The sequence below is a fragment of the Hippoglossus stenolepis genome, chromosome 13 (assembly GCF_022539355.2).
Source record: "Hippoglossus stenolepis isolate QCI-W04-F060 chromosome 13, HSTE1.2, whole genome shotgun sequence".
Lineage (NCBI taxonomy): Eukaryota > Metazoa > Chordata > Actinopteri > Pleuronectiformes > Pleuronectidae > Hippoglossus > Hippoglossus stenolepis.
The window spans coordinates 601573-617686 of NC_061495.1; the positions used below are offsets into that span (position 1 = coordinate 601573).

Here is a 16114-nt window from a genome sequence, read left to right on the forward strand (position 1 = left end):
GTATGAGCTGGTGGGTTGTTGCTGATACTAACACTATGCACTGCTGTCTTCTTGCCTTTTCTTTTGCATCTCGTTCAGATTCTTCTGTCATGGTTATTTAGGTTTTTTACGTCTCTTTGTCTAAAAATCTTGGTGTTTTTCAACTAAATACTCTTTTCAGAGCCTCCGAACTTTGTCAAGAAAATGGAGTCTAAGTTAACCTGGAAACAGGGTATAGCTGCACGCTTACAGTGCACTGTGAAAGGATCGCCCGAACTTCACATCCACTGGTTCTGGAATGAGAGAGAGCTTAGTGATGGAGAGAAACATAAAATCTCTTTTAAGACCGGAGTTGCCACTTTGGAGATACTGAACCTCGTGGTCACAGACAGTGGAAGTTACACCTGTGAGGTGTCAAATAACGCTGGCAGCGAGAACTGCAACACCCTCATAGCTGTGAAAGGTTTGTCTAATCTCAGATTTACTTTACACTCATTGTTCAGTTCAGAAAATCTTTGGTATTAACTACAAACACTTTATCTGGCACCCAGAGCCACCAAGCATTAGAAAAGAGCTTCGGACAGTGGAGGCGGTGAAGGGAGCCGCTGCACAGCTGGAGTGTGAGATCAAAGGGACGGCGCCTTTTGAAATCAGCTGGTTAAAAAATAAGAAAACCATCACCAGCGATCAGAAATATAAAATCATCTCTCAGGATTCCTTGTCAAGGCTGGAGATCCACACATTTGAGAGTGCAGATGTTGGAGATTATCAGTGTGTCATATCTAACGATGTGGGGAAAGTCACCTCAAAGGCTTTAGCTAAACTTAAAGGTTAGTAAGAGTTTTATTAAACTGGGACTGAGGTTCAATCTTGTGCTTTAGATTCAGTTTTAACTAATCATGTGTTTTCCAGAACCACCAACCTTCTCAAAGAGGGTTGAGAGCGCCACAGCAGTACTGGGAAATACAGTAAAACTACAGGGAACCATTAAAGGCTCTGCACCCATCACTGTTAAATGGATGAAAGACTCTGAAATACTCAGAGACGATGATCCAAATATCAAGTCGGTGTTTGAGAACAATGTTGCGAGCTTGTTGATAACAACAGTGGCCATCAGTCATGGCGGCAAGTATTCGTGCCAAGCCGAGAATGAGGCGGGGCAACAAAAAAGCGAAGCCACGTTGACCGTGCAAGGTCAGATGACATTTGATGATGAGATACTTGTAGAGATTTTAGTTTCAGATTTGATTCTATAGATTCTTGTGTCTTCACTCTTATATCTCAATAACAAACGGGTTTGTCTTGTCCCAGAACCTGCAAGAATCATAGAACCTGCCGAGTCCATTAGTGTGACCGCAGGAGATTCAGCCACATTGGAGTGCACGCTCTCTGGAAGCCCAGAGCTCAAAGTGAAGTGGTTTAAAGACGGGAAGGAGATGATCAGTGGCCGTAAATATAAGATGACTCTGAAGGACAAAGTCGCCACCATGAAGATTCTTACGGCAGAAAAAGGCGACACTTCAGAGTACAAGATGGAGGTGTCGAATAAGGTCGGGAAAGACCAGTGCACATGTTCCGTCACTGTCTTAGGTCAGTTTTGGGTCTCTGCTATTTCAATGATTTATAATACCTATGCAGTTTTATAATTAAATAAGATTAGTTCAAAATCTATATTTATTGATTAGGTTTGTAAAAAACTTAATCAAACTGTATTCACGTCTTTTTGAGACATTCGTCAAGTCAATGTCTTCAAACTGAAACGTTGCAATAACTTTGATAAAATAGTGTATTTGTGAGTGTGGGTTTCATCTCAGTGCTGCTTCTTAAAAACAGAATGAAACTGTATTAACATATGAGATACTCTTTCTTCAACAACCAGATCGGATAATGCCTCCAACTTTCACCAAGACCCTGAAAAGAGTCGATGGTAACGTTGGTAATGACATCTCCATGGAGTGTAAGGTGTCCGGGTCCCAACCAATGACCATATCTTGGTTCAAAGACGACCAGGAGGTCATGTCTGGGTCCAAATTCCAGCCTGAATTCAAAGACAGCTCTGTGACACTGAGAATAACTCAACTGGAGAAATCTGATTCTGGAGTTTACAAATGCAGAGCCACCAACTCAGCCGGCTTTAAAGAAACCAGCGGCACGCTCTATGTCAAAGGTTACCAATGCTTGGCTAATGTTGTTCTTCAATTTGTTGTGTATAATCCTTGAATTATTTCATGCTAATGTGAAATTTACATTTTGTTTTGTAACGGCCCCCAGAGCCCCCTGTGTTCACTTTGAAACCAGACAACCAGGATGTTGTTCCAGGAACCACAGTTTCCTTCAAAGCAGCCTTCACTGGAACAGCTCCTCTGGTGGTGAAGTGGTTCACAGAGGAGAAAGAGCTTTTCACTGGAGGCACATGTTTCATAAAGAAAGATGCTTCTTCAAGCTCATTGGCGCTTCACTCAGTGAAACCCAGTGATTCTGCTAAATACACATGTCAAGTATCCAACGACGCCGGAAAGGTGGACTGCACCGCGGTGCTGTTTGTGAAAGGTGCCTGTCGTCTGTGTCTCTATATTCTCGAGTGTCATCAACACGTCTTTTGATACGAACGTTATGTCTTCATCCGATAACGAGTGTTGACCTCTTCTCTCAGAACCCCCCGTCTTTGTGCAGAAGCTTCAGACAACCAAGCTGGTTACCAGCGGGGACTCGTCCAGGCTGGAGTGTAAAGTGACGGGCAGCCCCGTGATCACGTTCAAGTGGTTCAAAGATGAAATGGAGATCAGCTCCAGTCATAAATACACAATGACCATGACTGACTTAGTGGCATCTCTGGAAATGGCTGCCTGCACAGTCGAGGATAGTGGAGATTATGTGTGTGTAGCGTCCAGCGAGGCAGGAAGTGACCGTTGCAGCAGCACGGTCACAGTCAAAGGTTGGTTTAGTTCAGGTCTAAAGATTCTTCTGCTGTTGCTTCAACTCCTTTGATTTAAGTTTTCAGTGAATCACAAGGTCAGGAAATTAAGACTTTTATTGTGACACTGAAGATATTTTTCTTTTCTTTTGTTGTAAAGACAAATCAGTGAAGTTGTCACACTGCCCTGGTGACCAGTGAGGTATAGCCTCTCTGTAGAGTTAAAACTGAATGTGTTATATGTCATTAGAGCTATAGAAGTAATTCAGAAAACAAATCTTTTCATTTTCTCAATATAACTCAAGTCAATTATTTGTATTCATCATCTTCATGTCATACCCGTGTAGTCCAGTGTCCTCACACCTCTGTGGTTTCCTTCTAGAACCACCGTTGTTTGTTCGTACCTTGGAGCCCAAAGATGTGGTGAAAGGTTCTGAAATGATACTGGAAAGCCAGGTCTCTGGTTCTGCCCCTTTCTCAGTGTCGTTTTATAAGAATACTAAGCCCATTCGAAACGATAAGAGACACAGGATCACTGTGAAAGATGACCTGGTGGCGTTGCAGGTCCTGGCAGTCGAGACAGGAGACGTTGGTTCGTACCAATGTGTTGTTGAGAATGAGGTGGGGAGGACATCCTGTGATTGTCAAGTTACGCTCAAAGGTCGGTTCAGAAGGATTTATAAAGTCTGAGTTAACAAGGTTAACATTTTACAAAGACGGCAATAACATGAATGTGAATCTTTTCTCGTAGAACCACCATCATTTGTGCAAAAGCTGGAGAACCTCAGTTTGTTGGTGGGGAACACGGTTTCTTTGAAGTGCACTCTGAAGGGCTCAGAGCCCATGACTGTGTCCTGGCTTAAAGACAACCATGAGCTCAAAGAGGCTGAATATATTCAGATTACATATGAGAACAACACCGCTCTGCTGCACATCACCAGCTTACAGAGCAAACATGGAGGCAAATACACCTGCCAGGCACAGAACCAGGCCGGCAGCCAGACGTGCTCCGCTGTGTTGACTGTCAAAGGTTGGTTAGATACTGTGAAGCTGTAAAATTATTCAGTTTGAATTTTTCCAAGAGTGTGTTCAGGGGATCTTTATCAACTCATGAAGTTAAGTCATTTTAAAGTGGTAAACTGAAGGAGGTTCCATTCTATTCTTTATTGGCACCTGCCAATCATTTCCATCTAATTAACACATGTGTCATACTGTACATGCACATGACAAGAATAAGTTAAAGCTCGACTTCCTTTACTTTTCATCCTCCAGGGAATTTGTCATTGGTCCCTTTCATGAGAGTCATCCTCTGTCAAATCATAGTTTTCACACCATCACAGATATTAAGGACATTTTCAGGCTGATTTGATCACATGATTCCCCCAAAAAGTTCAAACTGTGTCAGGCCATATCTCCCTTAATGACAATAATCATCTCGTGAGCATATCAGCACCGACTTGATGTCTTTGACGGTACGGCCCACAGACGTGAGGATCTGACACCAAATGACCCACGTGATGGATTTACCTCTGAGCATTTACTGGAAATAACTATTTAAATGTTCTGACCTTTTGAGTTGATAAAGCCCAAATGGATCTTCACTTCAGTTTGTTACTTTCATCAGCTCTTGGCTCATCGCTCCGTTAATGATTCTTTGCTGACTGTTGTGCTTGACGTCTCAGAACCAGCTCAGGTCACAGAGGAGGTGAAGTCTATCAGTGTGACTCAGGGGGATCCAGCCACGCTCGAGGCCAGATTCTCAGGCACAAAACCCCTGAAGGCCCGATGGCTGAAAGCTGGAAAAGAGATGACGTCAGGCCAGCGATTTAAAGTTCAGAGCACGGACACCAGCTCTGTGCTCAAGATTATAAAAACCGAGAAAAGTGACAGTGGTGAATACGCCTTCGAGGTTTCAAATGACGTCGGCCAAAGTTCTTGCGAAGCCACGCTCACTGTTCTTGGTCAGTTGTTTATGTGAAAGCTAATATTTGTTTATTTTCATTTTACTTCGAACATTGTTTCTCACCTCTTTTGTCTTTTACCAATGTTAGATCAAATAATTCCACCGTCTTTCACAAGAAAACTGAAGCAGACAGAAGGAATCAAAGGATCATTTGCTCATCTGGAATGTCTTGTGTCTGGCTCGCTGCCAATAACCATCCAGTGGTACAAAGACAAGAATGAGATCCAGACTGATGACAAACAAAAATGCACGTTCTTTGAGAATGTTGCTTTTCTGGAAATCTCTAATCTTGATGCTAAAGATAGCGGCAGCTACACCTGCATTGCCAAAAACAAAGCAGGAACGGTCCAGTGCTCTGGGATCTTATTTGTTAAAGGTTTGTTTTTGCAGTAAAGACACAAAACGAACCGTTGGAAGATCTGTAGATTTCACTAGGTTTGTTCTTTCTCTTCCAGAACCTCCGTGTATTCTTGAAAAGCCTGAGTCCATGAACGTGTTGCCGGGCTCAAAGGTCCAGTTTAACGTTCTGCTCTCTGGCACGCCGCCACTAACCATCAAATGGTTCAAAAACAAGAAGGAGATTTTGTCCAGTGCCGGCTGCTCCGTGACCAAAGACAACACCTGCAGCTCATTGGAGCTTTTCTTTGCTAAAACCGCCGATTCTGGAGAATATGTGTGTGAGATACAGAACGACGTCGGCTCCACTTCATGTCAGACGACACTCTTTGTCAAAGGTCAATGGTCTTTGTGTGACACTGAGTTAATAAGTATGTTTCCATCCATATGTTCTTATGTGCTTTAGTGCATCTTGAATTTAAATGAGTGTCTTTCCTTTGGCGTCACACTGATCCTCCACTTCTTGATAGAGCATGAATTTCAAACTCTTGAACGTGCTCATAGGACTTAATCAGAGACGGACTCGATTTCCTCCAGACCTCCAGTCTTCTCCGTTTAGTCTGATCCAAAGTATCTGGTGTGAAAGGTTCCTCTGACCACAGTCCAGACTAGGGACCAACATTTAATCTGACCAAAAGAAGTGGTCTGGGTCTGGATCAAACTGAACCATGATACGGTTCGTTAACAGAGTGAAAACACTTTGTAGAAATACAATGATCCAGAGAATCAAAGAAACATGAAAGCAGCAAGAGGTTCTGGAAACACTCTGATGTGTTTAAAGTCTGAGAAACATTTGGATGGAAACTTAAACACTTTCAACTTTATAGAGATCAAAGATTTTCTCATCATCTTTCTCACGGTGACATCAATCATCTTATTTTATACTCTAGAGCCTCCTACGTTTGTCCGGACTCCGGCCCGTGTGTCCGTGGTCCGTCTCGGTCAGAGTAAAGTCTTTGAGTGTCATGTGGCCGGCACACCTGAGATAGACATCTGCTGGTTCAAGGAAGGTTCGGAGATCATCCCCAGTGATCGGTTCAAGATCACCTTCACTAACTCTGTGGCCGCTCTGGAAGTCTGTGGGCCTGAGAGCAAAGACAGTGGGATTTACTACTGTGAGGCTCGTAATGAGGCCGGCAGCGAGAGCTGCAGCATGGAGCTCAAGGTCAAAGGTCAGTTGTGTCAGAGGACATGATGATCATTGCACAGTGTTTAAAGAACAAAGGATTTAAAGCAGAGGTTTCCCAAAAAAACCCTAGGAGGCCGTCTTTCCTACATTGTGCACTTCATTTCAGTTTTTAGTTTTAAAGGAAACATATGATGTATTTTTCATCTAGTGTGTAAGTTTGAATCTGCAATTGGAACCAGCTGACCAATCAGAGCGAGCTAAAACAAAGTGATTGCGACAGAGGCTGAAAAGAGACAATCTGAGAAAACCCATGTTTTCTGAACATTTCACAGTTCAACCTGAAGATGAATGGAATATGTCCTCTTGTGTAAAGTTTACGGAATTTTAAAGATTATTTCAACTTGAGAACTACAACTTAAAACAAGTGAATCCTGTATATACTGGCAACCTAACCATCGTAATGGATACCATTATAGTGGACATTTGTCTTAGATTTATTTCTATGGGAAACCTCTAGAAAGAAATGTAAAGAAAAGTCTGGTTCATAATATATTAAGAAATGAAGGAAGTGAGTAAAGTCCGGTGACTGTTTTTCTCTCATCTCAGAACCGCCATCATTCGTTAGAGAGCTGACTCCAGTCGAAGTAGTGAAAGGCTCCAGTGCCTGTTTTGAGAGTCAGGTTTCTGGGACGGGTCCATTTGAAATCTCGTGGCACAAAGATGCAAAGGAGATCAAACCCAGCGCCAAACATGGCTTCTCACAGATGAACGGCACTGTGGGTCTAGAGGTGCACAAATGTGAAGCTGTTGATGTGGGTGAATATCACTGTACTGTTGCTAACGAGGTGGGCAGCTGTACCTGTAAGACAACGCTAAAGCTCAAAGGTCGGTCCGATCAGAGATCACATTTTTATCTTTTGAGGTGATGATTGATTGTTTAATTAACATTTCACTGGTTTTCTCGAATAGAACCACCAACATTTACCAGGAGGATTGAGAACAGCGCCACTGTCTTGGGTAAAATGGCAGAGTTTCAGTGTGTCGTGCAGGGTTCTCCGACTCTCTCTGTACAATGGCAGAAAGATGAGAGCTGGATTTTGGAAGATCCAAAGATTGAGAGAACATTTGAGAACAATGTGGCCACTCTTAGGATTCCTGCCTGTGAGGCCACTCACAGTGGGAGATACACCTGTCAGGTGGTCAACGAGGCTGGGCAGGATAGATGCTTTGCTGCCCTCACAGTGCAAGGTACACCTTAACTGATCACCAATGTTTACATGGTGCTAATGTGTCGCTCAGACGCTAAATGAATGTTTGACTTTCCTTTGCCTTGTAGAGCCTCCTCAGATCACAGAGAAACCAGAGGTGATAAAGGTCACAGCTGGAGATCCAGTCAGTCTGGACTGTAAAGTAACAGGTTCCCCTGAGCTCAAAGTGAAATGGATGAAAGATGGTAAAGAGCTTCAGTCCATCAGGCAGCATAAACTGAGCTTTGAGAACAACACGAGTAGCTTAAAGCTTCAGGCGGCTCACAAAGAGGACGAAGGAGAATACTTCTTCCAGGTGTCGAACCACATCAGTACCTGCTCCTGCAAAGTCCGAGTGATCGTACTAGGTCGGTGTAAAAATCGTACAATACCTGAGGTACATTTAGACACGTTGAACACAGTGTAATTATGAACCTTCTCTCTTGGGAACAGAGCAAGTAATTCCTCCAAGCTTCATCAAACCGCTGGTAGACATGCAAGAGATCCTGGGCTCCTTTGTTCAGATATGTTGCAAAATCTCCGGCTCCCTCCCGATCTGCGTAGAGTGGCAGAAAGACGGGGCCAAAATCTCCAGTGGTGTAAAACACAAACTCATTCAGCAGGACAACGCTGTGTCTATCGAGATCGAGCAGCTGGAGAGATCCGACGCAGGATCTTACTCTTGTAAACTGACCAATCCAGCAGGAAGCTGTCAGAGCAGTGCCTCGCTCTTGGTCAAAGGTTAGAACGTGATCTCCAGTGTGATTGGTCATTTAACCAAAATGTGACTGTCTCTTCACCCTGCTCCGTCTCGTTTTCTTCAGAACCTCCGAGCTTCACGACACTGCCCGAGTCCCAGGCAGCTCTACCCAACTCCACTGTACGCTTTAAAAGCTCTTTTAAAGGAACTCCTCCGTTCACTGTGAAATGGTTCAAAGACGACTCGGAGCTCATGACCGGGCCCACGTGTTTCACTGGGCTGGAGGCGACGTGTTGCTTCTTAGAGCTCTATTCAGTGGGTGTCGCCCAGAGTGGAGTGTACTGCTGTCAAGTCAGTAACGACGCTGGCTCTATACAGTGTAGTGCCGACCTGACAGTCAAAGGTTGGATTCTCGTCTTTTAATTCAATTCTTGTGGCTGTTTTCATTTCATCCGCTTCACTGGATAAAACCAGTGATTCTGTCACGTTTTCTCAGCTTCGCAGAACGTTCATGTTTTGATTAGAAGCTATTTTGCTGCTGAAGCTTTTCAACAACTATTTGTTCCATTTGTGTTGCGTTTGTATTTGACACAACCATCCTGCGTCTGCTGCTAACCCATCATTGTCAGCTGACATCCTGCCTGTCACAACAGCAGCTAACATGTCTGTACTTTGGCATTACAGAACCACCTGAGTTTGTGCTGAAGCTCCCTGCCACTAAGTTTGTGAAGCAGAGCGATTCCCTCCGCCTGGAGTGTAAAGTCAGTGGCACAGCTCCTCTGAAAGTGACCTGGTACAAACACGACACCAAGGTCACAGACGGGGGCAACTTCAGGACATCGTTTGTTGACTCAGTCGCAGTCCTGGAACTGCTGTCCGCCAGCTTTGATGATGATGGAGTTTACACCTGTGAAGCTCAGAATGATGCTGGCAGTGTGAGCTGCAGCAGCACACTTACTGTTAAAGGTCAGCCTCACTGATTCATAATGGTCATTTATTCATGACTCTGATGCACCGGCTGTGTCAGTCGGTTCTTGTGTTATTGCTTAAAGCTGATGTCCGTAACATTTGGAAAGGCTCCATCGTTAAAGACCTCGACTCGAGAGATTTTTTGCAAACTTTGTCTTTGCAAAATCAGTGCAAGAGTAACAACATATGACGATACATACTTTTCGACAACACCTCAGCAACTGTCGACTGTTCAAACCCAAAATCAATTCTGTCATCTTAGCTCTCGTCCCAACCATCTTCCACAACACCTTAGCTCTCGTCCCAAACATCTTCCACAACATCTTAGCTCTCGTCCCAACCATCTTCCACAACACCTTAGCTCTCGTCCCAAACATCTGCCACAACATCTTAGCTCTCGTCCCAACCATCTTCCACAACACCTTAGCTCTCGTCCCAACCATCTTCCACAACACCTTAGCTCTCGTCCCAACCATCTTCAACAACATCTTAGCTCTCGTCCCAACCATCTTCCACAACACCTTAGCTCTCGTCCCAACCATCTTCCACAACACCTTAGCTCTCGTCCCAACCATCTTCCACAACATCTTAGCTCTCGTCCCAACCATCTTCCACAACACCTTAGCTCTCGTCCCAACCATCTTCCACAACATCTTAGCTCTCGTCCCAACCATCTTCCACAACATCTTAGCTCTCGTCCCAACCATCTTCCACAACACCTTAGCTCTCGTCCCAACCATCTTCCACAACACCTTAGCTCTCGTCCCAACCATCTTCCACAACACCTTAGCTCTCGTCCCAACCATCTTCCACAACACCTTAGCTCTCGTCCCAACCATCTTCCACAACATCTTAGCTCTCGTCCCAACCATCTTCCACAACACCTTAGCTCTCGTCCCAACCATCTTCCACAACATCTTAGCTCTCGTCCCAACCATCTTCCACAACACCTTAGCTCTCGTCCCAACCATCTTCCACAACATCTTAGCTCTCGTCCCAACCATCTTCCACAACATCTTAGCTCTCGTCCCAACCATCTGCCACAACATCTTAGCTCTCGTCCCAACCATCTTCCACAACATCTTAGCTCTCGTCCCAACCATCTTCCACAACATCTTAGCTCTCGTCCCAACCATCTTCCACAACATCTTAGCTCTCGTCCCAACCATCTTCCACAACACCTTAGCTCTCGTCCCAACCATCTTCCACAACATCTTAGCTCTCGTCCCAACCATCTTCCACAACATCTTAGCTCTCGTCCCAACCATCTTCCACAACATCTTAGCTCTCGTCCCAACCATCTTCCACAACATCTTAGCTCTCGTCCCAACCATCTTCCACAACATCTTAGCTCTCGTCCCAACCATCTTCCACAACACCTTAGCTCTCGTCCCAACCATCTTCCACAACACCTTAGCTCTCGTCCCAACCATCTTCCACAACATCTTAGCTCTCGTCCCAACCATCTTCCACAACACCTTAGCTCTCGTCCCAACCATCTTCCACAACACCTTAGCTCTCGTCCCAACCATCTTCCACAACATCTTAGTTGTAGTTCAAACCATCTTCAACAACATCTTGATTGTAGTTTCAACTGGACTGTTGTTCCAACAACCTCCCGCCAACAAAACTGATTCGTGAAAACGTGAAGTGTTACGGGTCTCAGCTTTAAGATTTCGTCATGGATCCCTTTGCCTCATTAACAGTTTGCTGATCTTTTTGTAGATGCCCCATCTTTTGTCAAAGTCCCTGAGCCTGTTGAAGGGCTGAAGGGTAAGGACGTGAGTCTGTACTGCGAGATGAGTGGTACAGCTCCGTTCCAGATCACCTGGTTCAAAGACAGGAAGCCTCTGATGGAGAGCAGGAAATATAAGATGGTGAGCGAGGGCAGCTCAGCCACGCTGCATGTCATTGGGATAGACGCCTCAGATGCCGGCCAATATGAGTGCAAAGTGTCAAACAGTGTAGGAAGTGACACCTGCCAGATGTCAGTTAAACTCAGAGGTCAGTAGAAATTGCGATGATCTCAAATGAAAATCATTAGTTTCAGTTACATTTGTCACCTTGCTGACTTTCCCCCGATGTTTTTCTCCTCTCTTCAGAGCCTCCGTCGTTCTTGAAGAAACTGTCAAACATGACAGTGATACTGGGAGAGGAGGTGACCCTTGTGGCCACTGTTAAAGGCTCTGAACCCATTACTGTGTCCTGGGTTCAAGACAAGGATCACATTCTCAGGGACGGTGACAACAGGAAAATCACCTTTGAGAACAACCAGGTCGCTCTTAAAGTGTTTAAGGCCGATGCAACTACGGCAGGCAAATACAGCTGCCAACTCAGAAATGATGCTGGGAGTGTGGAGTGTTTCGCTAACTTGACTGTTCTAGGTTTGTAAACATATAATTCTCTCTTTCTCTTGCAGTTGTCTCCCCCTGCAGGTTTGATTAAAAACATGTTCTGCTCCTTCTCTGTCGATTCCAGAACCGGCTATGATCGTGGATAAGCCCGACTCTCTGAGTGTGACGGCAGGAGATATCGCCGCCCTCGAGGTCAAAGTGCGTGGAACCCCAGAGCTCGTCCCCAAGTGGTTCAAGGACGGCGTGGAGCTGGCCTCTGGGAGGAAATACAAGATCTCATTCTCCCGGATGATTTCCAGCCTGAACGTTCTTTCTGCTGAGAAACTCGACTCTGGAGAATATACGTTTGAGGTCATGAACGAGGTCGGGAAGGACCTGAGCAAAATTAATCTCACCGTCTTAGGTTGGTGTTTTCTCTGAACTTGGGCTTTGATGAGTAGAGTGAGATATTTTTTTAATATTCAAGTTCGTGACAATAAGATTCTGGAGGAGTGGGAACAAAATGTCTGTCGATATCTTTTTAGATTCTTTGAGAAGGTTTTCTTCAACAAATGCAACAATTTTCAATATTTACATTTTTTAAAACAGCAAAAGACTAAAACTGACATTTCAGGTTTAACTGAGAAATCTGCTGGTTTGAAAATCAGTCAACAGACGTAATGACCCTCGATGCTTTTGATTTTTCCTAATATACCAACTAAAAATGTTTACTGTGCCATTGTTTGGTATTTTTATTTTCAACACAATATTTCTTATCTGACCAGACAGTTCATTTTTCACGTTGACATAATATCAGCGTATTGGATCAAATCCAATCTGAATTCACAGGGTTACTGTAAAAACCTCAAACATCCTCAACTAAGTCTTCAAAGTTGAAAATATAATTGTTAAACATCCGCCCCTCTCTTTCTTCTCCATCTCTGCTCTGACCAGACATTTAAAGGGATAGTTCACCCAAAACTGAAAACCTATGATCTCCTCAGCACTATGATGGAGGGGGGGTGAAGTGTCTGTGGACTCAAACACTTCACCCCCTCATCATAGTGCTGAGGAGATAATGAGGTTTCATTCCAAACTCCGCAAATGAAAATACATTGAAGTCATACATTTGTCCTGATGCAGCACTGACTTCCTGTTTCCCTCCTCATAGATAAGATCATTCCTCCCACCTTCTCCAGGACGTTAAAGGACTGTAACACAGTTGTCGCAGAAGCTGGAGAGATGGAGTGTAAAGTGTCAGGTTCTCCTCCTTTCACCATCTCCTGGTTCCACGATAGCAAGGAAATTCAGAGTGGACCCAACCATGATATTTCCTTCAGTGAGAACAGCTGCATGCTCAGGGTTCCCTCGCTAAAGCTGTCCGACTCGGGAACGTATAAATGTAAAGCCGTCAACAAGGCGGGATCCTGTGAAACCAGCGCGTTGCTTGTTGTCAAAGGTCAGAAATACTCAAAGTCTCTTATTATTTAAATATGAATATAATGAACCAGAGCAGTTTAAATCCTTTGATGTGAAAGAATATATATATATATAAATAGTATGCGGCCTCCTCCATGTTCGATCTCTGTTCTCAGAACCTCCGTCCTTTGTGGTGGCACCTCAGCCGGTGGAGGCCATGCCGGGCTCTAATGTGACGATCTCAGCGATGGTTAAAGGCAGCGCGCCGCTCAAACTACAGTGGTTCAGAGGAGCCAAAGAGATCCTGGCGGGACGAGGCTGTGATTTCTCCTTGAAGGATAACCAGGTGGTTCTGGAGCTTTTCAACGTGGACAGATCTCACGCTGGCGAGTACACGTGTCAGATCACCAACGACGCCGGGAAGGAAAGCTGTCCAGTTAATCTCACGGTCAAAGGTCAGACATGTTTGACATTCTTTCAGCCGTCGTGTAGAAATACAGACTGAAGCTCATTCCGTCAGAGGAACAAAGTAAAACAACAACACAGTAAAACAATAAAACTGCAAGTTACACATTTTTTCCGGGCAGTTTGATACAGATATTTGGAAGTTAAAAAGTTTCAATACCGATTCATCACCTGATACAGTATGTTTATGTAGAAAACCCTTATGACAAAGAAATGTAAATGATGTTTGCTATTTTACAGTTTAACATAAACACAAATATAAACAAATATATAGAATTTAAATTTAGAAAGTCAACACCTCTCAGAATGAGAAATCAACATAATTGTACATTTACATCAGAAAACACAGATTTTTAACCAGTCAAGTATTTTACTAGAAACACTGACCTCAGATTTAAAACCATCAGTCGCTGTGTTTACTCTTCGTTCCTCAGAACCCGCCGCCTTCTCCAAGAAGCTGAAGGACGTGGCGGTGGAGAAGGGGAAACCGTTAACTCTGGAGTGCACGTACACCGGAACACCAAAGATCACGGTGAGCTGGTACAAAGACGGACAGCAAATCTTTGCTTCCTACAAACACAACATCACCACGACGGAGAGCTCCTGCATCCTGGAGTGTCTCAGTACCGACGACAAGGAGGCGGCAGGACGGTACAGCTGCCGAGTGTCCAACGATGCCGGAGACGACACATGTGAGGCGGCCGTCTCTATTCTCGGTGAGCTCCCCCTCTCAACTGTTTGTCAGAGACTTAGCTTAGCTCAGTCACTGGATCTCTATGGGATCGTTAGCAGCTCCTAATTAGCTTAGCTTAGCTCAGTCACTGGATCTCTATGGGATCGTTAGCAGCTCCTAATTAGCTTAGCTTAGCTCAATCATCGGATCCTCTCCTCTTGCCCTGAATGAAAACAGAAACTTGATTGGAGGAGTGGGTGTGTTCTCAGCTCTGATTGGTTACCAGCTTAAAAGAAGCAGGTGTCATTTTTCTGGTTGATTTTGATGGTTTGTGTTTGTCACTGCAGAGCCACCGTACTTTGTGGAGTCTCTGGAGCCCATGGAGGTGACCGCCGGGGACGCCGTGTGTCTCAAGTGTCAGGTGGCGGGAACTCCCGAGATCAAAGTGTCGTGGTTCAAGGCTGACGGTAAAGTGCGGTCCAGCCCCACCTGTAAGTTGGAGTACTCGAAGGGCGTCGCCCACCTGAAGCTCAGCAAAGCCACCAAGGCCGACATCGGAGAATACAGCTGCAAGGCGGAGAATCGCATCGGCTCCGCCTCCTCCACCTGCAGACTCAACGTTCAAGGTGAAACATCTGATTTACATATTTTAATCTCAAAATAACAACCTGCTCATTTGTAAAATGAACAATATGAATTGTCAAGTAAGTTGTATATATTTAACACATTCCATTTCAAAAATAAAGATGAAATAAATAAATGAATGAATAAATATAAAACCTGTTCTTTATTCAGCATCATATTTTAAAAATCACCTGTTGTACATTTACATGTGTGTTTGATATTACACTTCATGTTTTTACTTAAGTACTTGATTAAATGTACTTAGTTACATTTCACTGTCACGTCTGCTCCTCCTCTAGAGGCCAAAACGCCGCCGACCTTCCCCAAGAAGATCACCAGCCTGCAGCAGACGGAGGGTCTGCCTGTCAGGTTCGAGTGCCGTGTCGCCGGCTCGTCACCCATCGACGTGTCGTGGCTGAAAGACGGCGAGCCTCTGACGCACGGAAACGACTTCTCTATGCTGTACGATGACAACACGGCCGTGCTGCAGATTGAGCACAGTGAGATGAGGCACTCTGGCGAGTACACCTGCGTGGCCAACAACAGCGTGGGCTCGGCCTCCTGCAGAGCCAAGCTCACCCTGCAAGGTCAGTGGAGACAGAGCTGATTGGTTGAATGGTTCTGATCTCAAACACTAACAAACATTCTTCTTTCAGTTTGAATAACCTTAACCTCAATTAATAAAACTGATTTTAGTTCAGCTTTATTTTAACATCAATTAAATAAAACTGGTTCTTCGATTGACACCATCAAACGTCCCGACCTCGTCTGCTTGGGATTTGAACCTGTGTGGGGTCACGAGCCAGAGGTGCAGAACCTCTGACTACAGACTGAATAATGATGGACGACACGTGTCCACTTCCTCCCACTGTCCAGAAATGAAGCAAAAATCAAGAGTCAGTCTCAGCTGTCAATCATGACTGTTTTTATATCATCAAATAACTGATTCAAACCAAACTGATCAGAAACTTGAACAAACATCAGAGAGATGATAACGACCTGAAATGACAGAAACATCTTTACAAACATTTATTTAACGTCTACTTCCATTTATTTGTTTGGTCCCATCTGCTAACATGGAGGAGGAGGAGGTTTATGACCTATACTGCAGCCAGACACCAGGGGGCGATCAAGATGATTTGAGTTTACTTTTAAGAGACGTTGTGTCATCCATCTTTATTTACAGTTTCTGGTTGGAGAGAGATGTTTAATAAAAACAGAACCTCTGTGAAATATTAATAAAATAATAATATTAACAAAATAACGACTATGAAACATTTCATCTAAACGTGTTTTTTTGTTG

At 44.3% G+C, this 16114-nt stretch overlaps 2 protein-coding genes across 7 annotated transcripts in view; both read left to right on the forward strand.

Annotated features, from left to right (window-relative positions):
* LOC118120114 (abl interactor 2-like) overlaps positions 1-16114 on the forward strand; it is an 882953-nt gene that overhangs the window by 583525 nt on the left and 283314 nt on the right. The gene's annotated exons all lie outside the window — the stretch shown is intronic.
* Positions 1-16114, forward strand: part of ttn.2 (titin, tandem duplicate 2) — a 181170-nt gene that overhangs the window by 41537 nt on the left and 123519 nt on the right. Inside the window, 27 exon segments of the mRNA XM_047342567.1 lie at positions 161-442; positions 531-809; positions 892-1173; positions 1291-1569; positions 1859-2146; positions 2251-2529; positions 2633-2914; positions 3276-3554; positions 3645-3923; positions 4576-4854; positions 4945-5232; positions 5312-5590; positions 6143-6424; positions 6988-7266; positions 7351-7629; positions 7718-7996; positions 8082-8369; positions 8453-8731; positions 9013-9294; positions 11023-11301; positions 11400-11681; positions 11776-12054; positions 12802-13089; positions 13226-13504; positions 13949-14230; positions 14535-14813; positions 15111-15398. Of these exon segments, the coding sequence (XP_047198523.1) occupies positions 161-442; positions 531-809; positions 892-1173; positions 1291-1569; positions 1859-2146; positions 2251-2529; positions 2633-2914; positions 3276-3554; positions 3645-3923; positions 4576-4854; positions 4945-5232; positions 5312-5590; positions 6143-6424; positions 6988-7266; positions 7351-7629; positions 7718-7996; positions 8082-8369; positions 8453-8731; positions 9013-9294; positions 11023-11301; positions 11400-11681; positions 11776-12054; positions 12802-13089; positions 13226-13504; positions 13949-14230; positions 14535-14813; positions 15111-15398 (7599 nt within the window).